A 13,578-nucleotide genomic window follows, 5' to 3' on the forward strand; every position below is an offset into this window, starting at 1 on the left:
TGATTACCAAAACCATTATGTTGGTCAGTCACAAAGAATCAGGACTACACATTAAATTCCAATTAAGCTGATTTATTGCTCACCCCTATACTCAAGAATCTAGTCAACTGACAGCATTGAGTTAAATAAGAGTTAGATATGATAGGCAAGCGTAAATGAAATTCAGGAGGGGTTGGATTTAGAGCCTTTGTGGACATGTAACGATTCTAGGCTTAGTTCTCTCTTGACTCTGTCCCCAGGATATGCCTCTTCTCTTACAATGCTTGCCCATATTAACACCAAATTATACTCTTTCATTCTCTGATCTTCTATTCTAGACAGAACTTAAGAGTGCATCTTTTTAAAATCCAGGTTCTCTCTTTTATGTCAAGGCAGCAATATTATGGCAACAGAGCTCAAGGCTGGAGAAAGCTGTTTCCCCTATTCACCTTTCATCAATTGGTTTAGTGTTTTGTGTCCTGATTTTTGTTGTTCACTGTGGCGCCAAGCAACAATGAAATGGCAATGGGACATGCACCATAATCACAAGCAACCTCATGCCATCTGATGTTCATGATTGAAAGCCAAACTTCAGAGCAAGTGTCCCCAGTTATGATTTTTGGATGTAGCTATGAGCAATGCAAGCAATTCAGCCAGGACAGTGATTGGGCCTGAATGTCAAAAAAAGAAAGAAACAGACAAAAAAATCCCTGAACACATTGGACACAACTCATGAAGCTTAACACAGACAGAATGATGGCTATCCTCTGAAATGAAGGAGGAACATTTGCACAGATTTAGAATACCCCCCCCCAATATACACACTTAAGAGAAAGAATATGAAACACAGGAAAAAAAATTTTTTTGCCAAAAGTCCTTAGCAGAAGAATCCTTGCTGCAATAAACTTATCATTAGTTTTTTTTAAAAATCAGAAACAGTCCTACAGAAAAACTCATTTAGCGCAATGATCACAGTGCCTTGATCAGGCCCACAAAAATGCTTTAATTTTTTTTTAAAAAATCAGAAGGAATAAAAAGAAGGTTATTTATTTTCATGCCTTTTAATAAAAACAGACAAGACACATACAATATGGAAACATCATCAAATATTTGTAATGTATCATCTACTGTGAATGTTAACATTTAGAAACCTTGGTGATATGCAACAGGCATCCTAGCCAGTTGGTAGGAACTAATTATTATTACAAAATTATATATATATATATATATATATATATATATATATATATATATATATATATATATATATATATATATATATATATATATATAATCTTCAATGAAAATATTGAACAGCATAGGAAAGATAACTTTTAATATTACTATTTTTAACAGTAGAGTTAATCTCTTTTAATATTATATCAGCCTGCTCCATCAGATCTTGCAAGGGGGGTCTGCTGGGCTATGAACTACCTTGGTGGGTCGGAGAAGATGTGCTTTCTCTGCTATGATGTCAGCAGTGGTGAAATTCAATTTTCTTTTTACTACTGGTTCTGTGGGCATGGTTTGGTGGGCATGGTGTGGCTTGGTGGGCATGGCAAGGGAAGGATACGACAAAATCTCCATTCCCACCCCACTCTGGGGCCAGCCAGAGATGGCATTTGCTGGTTCTCCGAACTACTCAAAATTTCCACTACCAGTTCTCCAGAACCTGTCAGAACCTGCTGGATTTCACCCCTGGATGCCAGTCTTCTAGATTATCCTCCCCCCCCAAAGTATTAGAGATATGTTTGAAAGGGCTCTAAATAAAATCTGCCAATTTGTTGACCAGCTGTGCTCCAAGGATAATTTAAAAATCCTCTCAAATTATTTTTGAGATGCAAACATGTGGAGAATGTTACCAAACTACCAAGGCAACTTCACAAGTACCTATCTACCTACTGTATTTCTCCCTCTCTCCCTTCCTCTATCTACCCAACTACCTACTCTCTCTCTCTCCCTACCTACTTACTGTATTTCTCTCTCTTTCTCTCCCTTTCTATCCCTCTATCTACCTACTTACTTTTTTAAAATTTGCCTCTTCAAAACCTTGGTGTATCTTATACTCCAAAAAATACGGTAGCTGAAAATGCAGACGAGTTCATTGCAGTTTTGGAAGAACTGGATATTAACTTTTGCTAATATGGTTTAAATATATACCTCTCAACACAACTGAAAGAAGAGCCTGGAAAAAAGACAAATTTGGGACTTTTTCTTTAAGAACATTAACAAGGTTGAGGATTTTGTGATAAAAAGAAAGGTCTCCAATCCCTTGATAAAATTTCCAGAGGAGAAAAAAAATTACGCCATGAAGATAAGCTGAAAGAAGTGACTTAAACTTAATGAGTTAACTGGAATTAAGACAGATTTTTCTCTGTTGGATATGTGCAACGGAAAGGAAGGTTTAATCCAAAATTTGAAAATGTAATATTTATATATTATGTTATTGAAAATGTATTTGAGAATACCTGTACTAAGACAAAGTAAAAGAAAATGATGTGTTAAAAAGGTTGTTTATAAAAGAAAAAAATATAATTCTATAAGGGTAGTTTGGCGGGAGGGATCTAAATGTACTACCGAAGTTTAAAGCTTGTATGGTAAGAAGTCAAAGAAAAAGATCCATTGGAAAGTTTTGACAAAAGTTTAGTACTTTAAAAAAGGGTGAAAAAAAGAGAGGTTTTTTCTTCAGTAAGGTCAAAGAATTTGAAAGAATACAATGAATTTTGTTAACAAAAATGCTGACAATTCACAAAGATTATTAGGTACAAATACACATTATTTCCATACAAAGGAAGATAAAACAGGAATGGTTAAATTGTTTATTTTATTTAAAGGGGAAAATATAGTTATCATTTGGATACAACTTCTGGATTTTCTGCTTGTGATGAAAAAATTGTAACTTTGATTTTGGTTTTGTTGATCAGCTAGCCTTTATTGAAAAGGCTAGTTATAAATATATAATATGTAAACTTATACACACAGACATACATCATATACATATACATATACATATACATATATATATAGAATATATATATAGAATATATATATATATGTAGGTCTCTAGTTATTCGAGTTTTCTCCCGCGTAAAATTGGAGATGTCTTGGCGACGTTTCGACGAAGTCTCATTCGTCATCTTCAGGCTCGGTGCTTCCAGGAGCTATATATATATAGTGTTGCATTTTGTGCTGATAAATAAATAAAGGGAGACTAGAATAGATCTATTTCAAGCTATTTAGCTCTCATCAGCTAGCCATACCCTTACTGGGATTTGAACCTGGGCTGTTTTTATATGTTAGGCAGTTGTATTAGCCATTAACCCACAAACTCTCCTCCCTTATTAGCTGAGCCAAGGAAATAAGGGAGAAAGAAAGGGAAAAGGGAAGCAGTATGCTCCCTCCCATATTTGAATATACCAGGTGTTTTGACATAACACTTACACACACACACACACTAGATAGATAGATAGATAGATAGATAGATAGATAGATAGATAGATAGATAGATAGATAGATAGATAGATAGATAGATAGATAGATATATGTGTAATGTGTAAAAGCAAAAATTTGAGGTTGGAATGTTTTTATCTTGTACTGTGCTAACAAGTGTCAATGCCTTCCCCCCTCCCCCTTGTATCTCACACCCTCTTTCCCCTGCTCCTTTTGCTTCCCTTATTTTCCTATTTTTATCTTTTTTTTCTTTGTATTTTATATAAAAAAACAAATTAAAAAAAATTGTAATCAGAATATTTTTCTCCCCAAAAATTAGATTGATTTTGATATTTTGAAAGGCCTCCAAGAACTGGTTGTATGACCAGGCCTGAGTCTCCCATGGATTCAGAGACTTGGTTATATGCTGTTCGGGAAATGTATTGCTCAAACCTATACATAGGAACCCAGTCAACTAAAGTTCACTACTAAATTGGCACCAGAAAAGGTTCAATAGAATTCAAGAGTGGTTGAACCATTTATGGTAATGTAATGATTCTAAGCCGATGACACACATAACTGCCCCCCAGCTCCTCCTGCTCCTCTCCTAAACCTTCACTTTGATTGTATTTTGGATTTACAGGGTAATTTTCATTTCAGTCTTTTATATTTGTATTTGCTGCTTTATAAAAATCTATTGTTACGCGCTGTCCACGGTTGCCTTCAATGTAATAAATGTCTATATAAATTTGATTAATAATTTTTTTTAATGAAGAGAGGATCCCATGAAAACAAAAGTGCCAAAGGCTCATAAAAGTCATAACTTGGTCTTGATTTAAAATGCTCAACACTGAATTGGGAACCTGCTTATTCGATAAGCTTGCAAGGCAATTCCAGCAACATCTAATTTCTGGAAACAGTTATGGGATTATGGAAGTAGGAGCTCTGGGCTCATAAAAGAATAAATTATCCGGTGATTTTAAGGATACTCCAGTAATCCCTTCCTTGCTGTAGAAATTGGCCCCTATAAACAACCATCATAGACTCACAGGGCTGCAAGGGACCTCAAAGGTCATCTAGTTCAATCCCCTGCTCAAGGCAGGAGACTTTATACCATCTCAGAAAAATGGCTGTCTATCTTCTTCAAAACCTCCACTGATAGAGCATGCACCACTTCTACAGGCAAGCCATTCCACTGATTAATTGTTCTCAGGGTCAGGAATGTTTTCCTTAATTCTAGGTTGGATCTCTCTTTAATGATCGTAATGATTTACAGGCAATTCTGTTAACCACAAGCTCCTGATAGAACAACCAGTCCTTTTCAGAATTATTCTCTCCAAAATTGGATTTTTCATTTAAACCCCCCCTTTAAAACAAAAAAAAAACTCCCTTCCAGGGCATTGTATAAAAGGCTCCCACCTCCTGTTTCTTAAGCTCTTTTGTCTTGATAAATCATTTACTGTATTTTTTGGAGAATAAGATACACTCCCCCCACAAAAAAGAGGCTGAAAATTTGGGTGCATCTTATACTCCGAATGTAGCTTTTTTCAGCCCTAATGAGGCACTAACGAGTGAAGCGATCTTCCCTGCTTTGCCTGTTTTTCTCATTGCTTCTCTCTCTCTCTAACGATCAGTTGAAGCTGAGCAGACTAATGATGCTAGCCAGATGAATACTTGTAGGCAGAATTCCTCCCCCCCACACCTATTTTCCTCCCCAAAAACTAAGGTGTGTCTTATACTCCAAAAAATATGGTGATTTGTTTCCCAGCGGTGCTAAGCAAGGAAGGATAATGTGTGGTACTCCAGATATACATGGAATCCCTGATCTGTCCACCATCAGACATTAAAACTTCTGTCACTTCATGTAGAAGAGGCTGCATCAAAATGGATTTCTCTGGACTTTGATGGAGAAAAAAATTGAAAACCAACAAGATGATATAGCTGATTTATTTTCTGTGACACATTTTTCCACTGACTCTTCCCAGCCTGAATAGCCTAATGTCTTTCCTTGGGAAGGAATCAAAGCCAAGGAGGCAGTCTGGCCTAGTGATGAAGGAACTATTCTTTTCTATGTATGCCCTCATTTCTGTTAGCTCTTGTGGGGTCATAGGGTACATTTGGGGCTTTGGCAGTTTAGCCCCAGGGAGTAGTTCGACTGCACAATCTGGGGGGGAGGTGAGGGGGCAAAGTATCACATTCCTTTTCGCTGCATACGTCTTTTAATCCTGCATATACCTGAGGGAATCGCTCCTCCCCAGCTGTATGTACCAATGGCACTGTAGCTTGGAATCCCACCGGACCCTGGGCCATGGTTTGCGCCTCATGAGGAGGGGGGTCAGGACCAAGGTCTATTCTGAGATGGCTACTACCACCATATCGTGGGTCCCCACTTATCCAGCCTTGCCAGGCCTAGTACAATCTCCTCTGTAATGTGTGGAACCACTACAAAACGCAAGAACTCCCAATGGGGCTCTATCCGCAATACCACCATACATGTGTGGCTAGTTGGCCTCCCAATAATGACCCATCCATCTGGTTAAAATGCATCGGCCTAGCCAACTTCCTGAGACCCACCCTAAGACTATTAGCGACTGTGGTGTTCATTAAGCAACGAGTGCACCCTGAATCGATCAGGGCTGTACATTGTTGTTGCCTGGCCGCTTCCACCACTACCTGTATCACAAACGGTTTGATAGGCCTTGTTATCATCGGGTTGGAACCCTCCCCCCAGTCGCTACCACCAGTATTGAGCATATCACCCGATGGGCTGGAGTCAACTGGTATAGGAACTGGTTGGTTCACCCCATGTGTCTTCTCCTGGCCACACCTCACGCTCTTCCTGGCCATCTTTTTTTTTCCCTTGGTGTGCTCACAGACGCTGTAGGACCAGTCTCATGGCAGATTGCTGTGGGTTGCAGGGTTTTGGGGGCAGAGTTTCCTCCGATACAGCGCATCTGTTGCAGTCTTTGTCCTCGCCAACCCCTCTCCCGTTCTGGCTTATCCTCATGGAACGCTATAGCTATTTCCATGGCAGCCTGGAACCAGGCAGTCAGTCTAGGTGCCAACCCTCTGTAGACGCAGGCCCAGTGTAGTGTTCGGTCAAGACCAGCCTTAAAGTAATGCACCACCAACCTCTCTGGCCACATCCTCACTTTACTGGCCAGACACTGGAACTCTCTGATGTATTCAGCTACTAGCTTCCCTTGCTGTCTTGTAGCCCGTAATTCTGCTTCCACCCGCTGGATCCTGGTAGTATCTTCAAACCTCTCTCGCAATGCCATCAGGAACCGACCATTGTCTGTGAGTTCCACAGCATGATCCTAATATAGATCAGCCACCCAGTCAACAGCCTCTCTGTCCATCACTGCCATCACGGCCATCACCATGTCCCACTGTGACGTATACATATGGCCGTAACGATCCATGTGATTTAACACCTGGCCTAAGAAGAGGACCACTCACACTGTCAAATGTAACCTGTATTGCTGGTGAATCCCAGCATCCCATCACTCTGGGCTCATCAACAGCTGGAGACTCCCTCTAGGTAAGGAGAGGGTGAGGTGCAGAGCTCTCTCGTGCTGCTCGTCTCCCGCAGATGTCCTGGGCAGCTTGGGGTAAACCTAGCCCAGGCTGCTGACCTCCTACTCTTGTGGCCCCTTGGGCACCATACTGTTCTGAATTGGTTGTGCTGGACTGTCCAACGACTCCCCCTGCCTGTTGGGATCCATGTTCCAGGGACCCTCTCCAACCACTGCCACGTCCATTATCTCGGAAGCCCACTGGCCCAAACCTTTCCTGCAGCATCTGTAGAGTTGGGATGTTCACCGTAGTGGTGTAACTCCAATCGTCAGTTGCGCCTTTCACGCCATTGGGCAAAATGGGGTCCAAAAGAGGTGAGCTGGGGAGCATGAGGTGGTAAGCCTCTGTGGTCCTGAGCCATTGGCAAGTCCAGACACCAATCCCTGCATGGCCGTGGCCCACATTGGCCTCCAGAGGTTCTGCTGTAGGCTTCCATGCCACCAAGTGGTCCTTAGACCTCACATCCAATGGTGCCTCTCCTGCTGGCCCTGACACAGCCTCCAGTACAGTTGTATCAGTTGCCATGGCAGACTCCTCCAAGCCCCCAGCCTCCAACCCAAGCATTGTCCCTTCAGCCATGGTGGGAGCTCTGACAAACTGTCAGGTTCCAAAGGGTTAATAAAACCAGCCAAACACAGAAACGGTTTGAAATGCAGTTTGTAGCCTTCCTTCGTCAGGAACTGACCAACAAAGCACCAAGGCAATGAATAAATTGTCAGAGCTGCCACCAGGTGCTCCCCACCACCTTTTATATTTACTTAGTAATTAGGATAACCTGCACCTCGCGTGTGTGCACACCCATCCCCTCGTAACCCAAAACAAACACCACCCGGCAATTAATCATGGATTGTTGTCAGTCAGTTATCACTAGCTTTGTAGATTTACTCAGCTGGTTGTGTAGGAGTGAAGCCTGGTGAGTCTTGGCAGCTGGCCCGGGCTTCTTCATTGAATGGCAGCTCCAGGCCTCTGGGCTGCCTCTGGGCTGGCCGGAGCTGACACCTTGAACATAACCAGGGCCCAGACTAGTGTTGTCGAACCTTTTCGGCACCAACTGCCAAAACAGGAGCGCCCGTGTGCATGCAGGGGAGCACTGGAAACCGGAAGAGCAGCTTTCCAGTGTGCATATGCGGGAGCTTTTGAAACCAGAAGAGCAGTTCCCTGGTGTGCATGTATGTGCCAGGAAACTGGGCTTCTGGTTTCCAGAATGCACTTGCACGCTAGTCACTTGGTCTTGCAGTTTTGGGTGCACATGCACACACGAAGACCAGCTGGCTGGCATGCATGTGCATGCCAGAAACCAGAAGCCCGGCTTCCCGGTGCACGCATGCATGCCCAGGAACTGCTCTTCCAGTTCCCGATGCTCCCGCACATAAAGACCAGCTGGCTGGCACACATGTGCACACCGGAACAGCAACAGGCAATGGCTGGCATGCCCGGAGAGATGGCTCTGTGGGCCACTTCTGGCACGCATGCTATAGGTTTGCCATCCCTGGCATAGACCCCATGTGCATCCCTGTTCTAATGAATACCAGGCAGGTGGTGAGCACTGCCTCTATTCTCACATCCATTTCTGCATTCAAGAAATACAGGTGATCCTCGACTTATGACCACAACTGAGGCCAACATTTCTCTTGCAAAGCGAAACACTTGTTAAGTGAGTTCCCCCCCATTTTATGAACTTTCTTGCAATATTTGTTAAGTGAATCACAACAGTTGTTAAGTTAGTAACGCGGCTGTTAACTGAACCTGGCTTCCCTCACTGACTTTGCTTGTCTGAAGGTCGCAAAAGGGGATCGCAAGATCCTGGGACTTTGCAACCTGTCATTAACACATGCCAATTGCCAACCATCTGCCTTTTGATCACATGGCCATTAGGGATACTGCAACAGTCATAAGTGTGAAAAACGGTCATAAGTCTTTTTCCCCCCCAGTGCCGTTGTAAGTTTGAATGGTCCCTAAATGAACTGTTGTAAGTCGAGGACTACCTGTGCCAGTGGAGGACCAAATGACTGGGGAAGGAAAGGGTGTAGAAGGTAGGCAGAGAAGGAAGAGAAGACTTACTGTGAATTCCCCAGTGACGGCATCGAAGCCAACATGGATTGTGTGTTCGAAGTCTGAAGGGAGAGAAATTTCAGGACGCTCCTTTTCTTTCTTCTTATTGGCTAGGGGCAAAATGTTAACAGCCATTTATATTTCTGTGCAGTCATTTGTTCATCGATTTTCCTGTCTGGTTTATTCAAAGCAAGGAATAGAAGGACAGGGAGAATAAAAATGAAATTGGATTCAAAAGGATCCTTGGCAATATAACCTGAAGGAGTTTTATGCATTGATCAGATTTCAGAAGCATTTTCTGCTTTGCTGCTTAACTGAATGGAAATACCGATAAAGGAGAATATTTGTAGCTTGGGCTTGAAATTGGGGGGTCCGTGGTGCTCCCTGAGCTTGCTTGTTTTCTTGCAGGCATTTCATGACTCAAACTAGGTAGCATTATCAGGGCTAGAAGGGAGAGGGTATGATGGAGAGAAGAAGAAAGAGGAGGAGGTGGAGGAGCAAATGGTGGCGGTGGTGAAGGAGGAGGGGGGAGGGGGGGCTGCTTGGTTGTTTTCTTGCTGATGTTTCATTACTCAAACAAGGTAACATCATTAGTGCTAGAAGCGAGTGAGGTATGGAGGAGGAGGAGGAGGAGGAGGAGGAGGAGGAGGAGGAGGAAGAAAACTGTGGTGTCATTGGTGCTCTCTGAGCTTGGTTGTTTTCTTGCAGACATTTCCTGATTCAAACTAGGTAGCATTAACAGTGCTAGGTGGTTATTGTGGAGAGAAGAAGAGAGAAAGAAGAAGAGAAGGAGGAGGACTATGTGGTCCTTGATGTTCTCTGAGCTTGGTTGTTTTCTTGCAGATGTTTCATTAACCATAACAAGGTAACAGACATTTCATGACTCAAATTAGGTAGCATTATCAGTGCTAGAAGGGAGTGGGTATGATCAGTGGTGGGTTGCTTATCCCGTTCCAACCGGTTCAGTTGGAACGGGGCCGGCGGCATCCTCGTGCACGTGCACAGTTCACGCATGCGTCTTAGCACCTGCGCGATACTCCAGCTGCTCGCGGAGAATCGCGCAGGTGCTGCCTGTGCCATGTGCCTGCGTGGAAGCTCAGAAGCCTTCAAAGACTGGTAAGGAGCGCGGCCGGCCGGATGGGCCTTTCGCCGTTCCTGGAAGTTACTTACTTCCGCGTTCGCCGACCAACCGGTTCGCGGGGACCGCCACAAACTGGTTGAAACCCACCCCTGGGTATGATGGAGAGAAGGAGAAAGAGGAAGAGGTAGAGAAGGAGATGGAGGAGCAGGTGGAGGAAGAGGATTGTTTGGCTGTTTTATTGCAGATGTTTCATTACCCAAACAAGGTAATATCATCAGTGCTAGAAGGGAATGAGGTTTGCTCTCCCTTGTAGCACTGATGATGTTACCTAGTTTAGGTAATGAAACATCTGCAAGGAAACAACCAAGCTCAGAGAGCACCAAGGTCCCCTAAATGGAGATAACCCTCCTAACAGCATCATTTCAATGTGTTTTCCCAGAGGTCCTAGTAGCCTGGAACACACACGACATTAAACCATAGTTTGCTCATGATCCTGATATGGAAACCATCAATTATGGCATTGTGTGTGAACCCAGGTGCTATCATTTAATCTTCAAAATTATGCATAAAATCTTGGCTTAATCCCGGGTGACTGGAGCTGTCTATACAAGATATTTGGTTCCTCTGTACGAGCCCCATGTTCTGTGCAGGAGCATCCACAGGGAAATCAAAATAGCACTTAAATATGGTGACAGACATTATATTTTTGGAGTAATTATGGAGATACACATGAAGGAATATATAACCACATGAAAAAAAATTATGGAGAAATGTTTATTTTTAAAAATCTCAGAAGAAACTGGCTATTGTTTCTCTTTATAGATATGCCAAGGTCCCATAAAGGTTGAGATGCCAGCAAGGAAATTCAGTATAGATCAATTATCAAGTTCATCTTAATAGGGCTGCATAAGTAATGTCTTCATTGAAAAATTCATTTAACCCAAGAATTAAAGATGGGTCGGAAAGTCTATATTTAACCTGAATGGCAATTTCTTTCTTTTTTCTTTTTTTGCCAGCATCACATCCCTGCACTTAAGAGGAAATGAATTATAATGGGAAGACATAGCAAGATCAGACTGCTTAAACACAAAGACGTCACTCAGTTAAACGGCCTACCAAGACACAGAGAGAGATTATTTTGTGACTCCATATGACATGTACCTCACCCTGGAGTTCAAAATAAATAAGTAACTGAAAAGTGTTGATGCTCCAACGGATGCACTTTTAAGAAACTTTCCACATGCTCAGAATGTGGATGTACATCCTCTGCTAAGTTGTGACATGGGGGAGGAGGAAGGAGGAGGAGGAGGAGGAGGAGGAGGAGGGAGGAGGAGGAGGAGGAGGAGGAGGAGGAGGAGGAGGAGGAGGAGGAGAAGCCTACAATAGTAATTTAACACTGGAAGGAGCAGGTGATTGAGAGACCCAGCTCCAGAAACACTCGTGCCAATCAAAATAGATAATTCTGGCATGAACTGACAAATTAATTTTTTTGATTCATAAGCAATTCACTCAGTTACATGGTTTGAGCATGCTACCTTGTCGTTTGCCAGCATTGGTTCATGGCCCAGAGGGGGTCTCAACCTATCAAACTGTGGCTTAGTCCCTAAAGCAGTGTTTCTCAACCTTGGCAACTTGAAATTGTCTGGACTTCAACTTCCAGAATTCCCCAGCCAGCGAATGCTGACTGGGGAATTCTGGGAGTTGAAGTCCGGACATCTTCAAGTTGCCAAGGTTGAGAAACACTGCCCTAAAGGTTGGTTCAGCAAAAAATTGCTAGGTATATAACTTATGAAACTGTTTGCTATAAATCAGATCTACAGCTCCAGGGCCCCATATGGCCCTTTGCCTGTCCCTGTCTGACTTCCTTGGGGGTCAATTGGAACAGCCCCGGTTTCTGCGGCTCCTGAGGAAAAATAACTGCTCCAAATGATGGTTTGCTATATAAAGTAAAGGTAAAGGTTCCCCTCGCACATATGTGCTAGTTGTTCCTGACTCTAGGGGGTGGTGCTAATCTCCATTTAAAAGTCGAAGAGTCAACACTGTCCAAAGATGTCTCCGTGGTCATGTGGCCGGCATGACTAAATGCTGAAGGTGCATGGAACGCTGTTCCCTTCCCACCAAAGGTGGTCCCTATTTTTCCACTTGTATTTTTTACATGCTTTTGAACTGCTGGGTTGGCAGAAGCTGGGACAAGTAACGGGAGCTCACTCTGTTATGCGGCACTAGGGATTTGAACCGCCGAGCTGCCGACGTTTCTGATCGACAAGCTCAGCATCTTAGCCACTGAGCCACCGCATCCCTCCAGTTTGCTATATACTAAATGCTATTTATTATATATGCAAAACAATTAAATTAAACAGAGCATGCTTAAAGTAATTTTTATGAGTCTAAGCCAAATGTTCACAGAAATGAAGATGGCCATTGCACCTACAGAATCAAACCTCTGTCTCTTTTAACATGCGACACATGAATGGCACAGGTAAAAACGAGGCACAGTTCCAAAGACATGGTTGGCAGCTGCTATCTTTGCCTTATTTTGCCCTCCCCAGACCACCCTGCAGAAAAACAAGCCTGAGGGGAAAAAAGGAGCCAGGAGTCTTTCGCTTGGCCGATACATTACTTTTATCTCCTCCTGGGAAGATGGAGCGCAGGCGAGCTTTTCGGTTCTTCTCTTCGGGCGCCATGGGAAGCGGTTTGGAACTGTGGTTCAGAGCCGAAGAATCGCGATTGTTACTGTTCATTCTCAATGGGGGTGCAGGCGGTTTTTCTTCAGTATCCAGGCTTTCAGACATCTTCAGCAATTCTCACAGCTTCCTGGCAAGCAGAGAAAGGGAGGAAAGGAGAAAAGAGAAGTGAATGAGGGATGGTTAGGAAAAATAAGGCAGCTGAAACAAACAAGAGATGTTAGAGCTGATTGGGTATGTCTTGTGAAAAGGACTAGGGGTGACATGATAGCAGGATTCCAATATTTCAGGGGCTCCACAAAGAAGGGGGGTTGTCAACCTATTTCTCAAAGCACCTGAAGGCAGGACAAGAAGCAAACTAATCAAGGAGAGAAGCAACTTAAAACTGAGGAGAAATTTCCTGACAGTGAGAACAATTAATCAGTGGAACAGCTTGCCTTCAGAAGTTGTGAATGCCCCAACACTGGAAGTCTTTAAGAAGATGTTGGATAGCCATTTGTCTGAAATGGTGTAGGTTTTCCTGCTTGAGAAGGGGGTTGGACTAGAAGACCTCCAAGGTCTTTCCATCTCTGTTGTTCTGATATTCTGTTATTCCTTCCAGGTAGGCTTAAGGGTGTGCTACTAACAATCCAACTATTGTAGTAGCTATTACAAACTCATTAGTTAGATAAAATTAGTGGACCAGAGGAATGCTGTCGATATAGTTTACTTGGACTTCAGTAAGGCATTTGATAAGGTAGACCATAACCTACTACTAGATAAAGTAGAAGAATG

At 43.0% G+C, this 13,578-nt stretch overlaps 1 protein-coding gene across 1 annotated transcript in view; it reads right to left on the bottom strand.

Annotated features, from left to right (window-relative positions):
• The window catches only part of PAK3 (p21 (RAC1) activated kinase 3), a 43,696-nt gene extending 30,768 nt beyond the window's left edge, over positions 1-12,928 (bottom strand). Inside the window, exons 1-2 of the mRNA XM_032227403.1 lie at positions 12,741-12,928; positions 9,049-9,149 (exon numbers count right to left, since the gene is read on the bottom strand). Of these exons, the coding sequence (XP_032083294.1) occupies positions 9,049-9,149; positions 12,741-12,912 (273 nt within the window). The 5' untranslated portion in view covers positions 12,913-12,928. The remainder of the gene's footprint in view (positions 1-9,048; positions 9,150-12,740) is intronic.
• Positions 12,929-13,578: the final 650 nt, after the last annotated feature.

Source organism: Thamnophis elegans, chromosome 12 (assembly GCF_009769535.1).
Source record: "Thamnophis elegans isolate rThaEle1 chromosome 12, rThaEle1.pri, whole genome shotgun sequence".
Taxonomy (NCBI): Eukaryota; Metazoa; Chordata; class Lepidosauria; order Squamata; family Colubridae; genus Thamnophis; species Thamnophis elegans.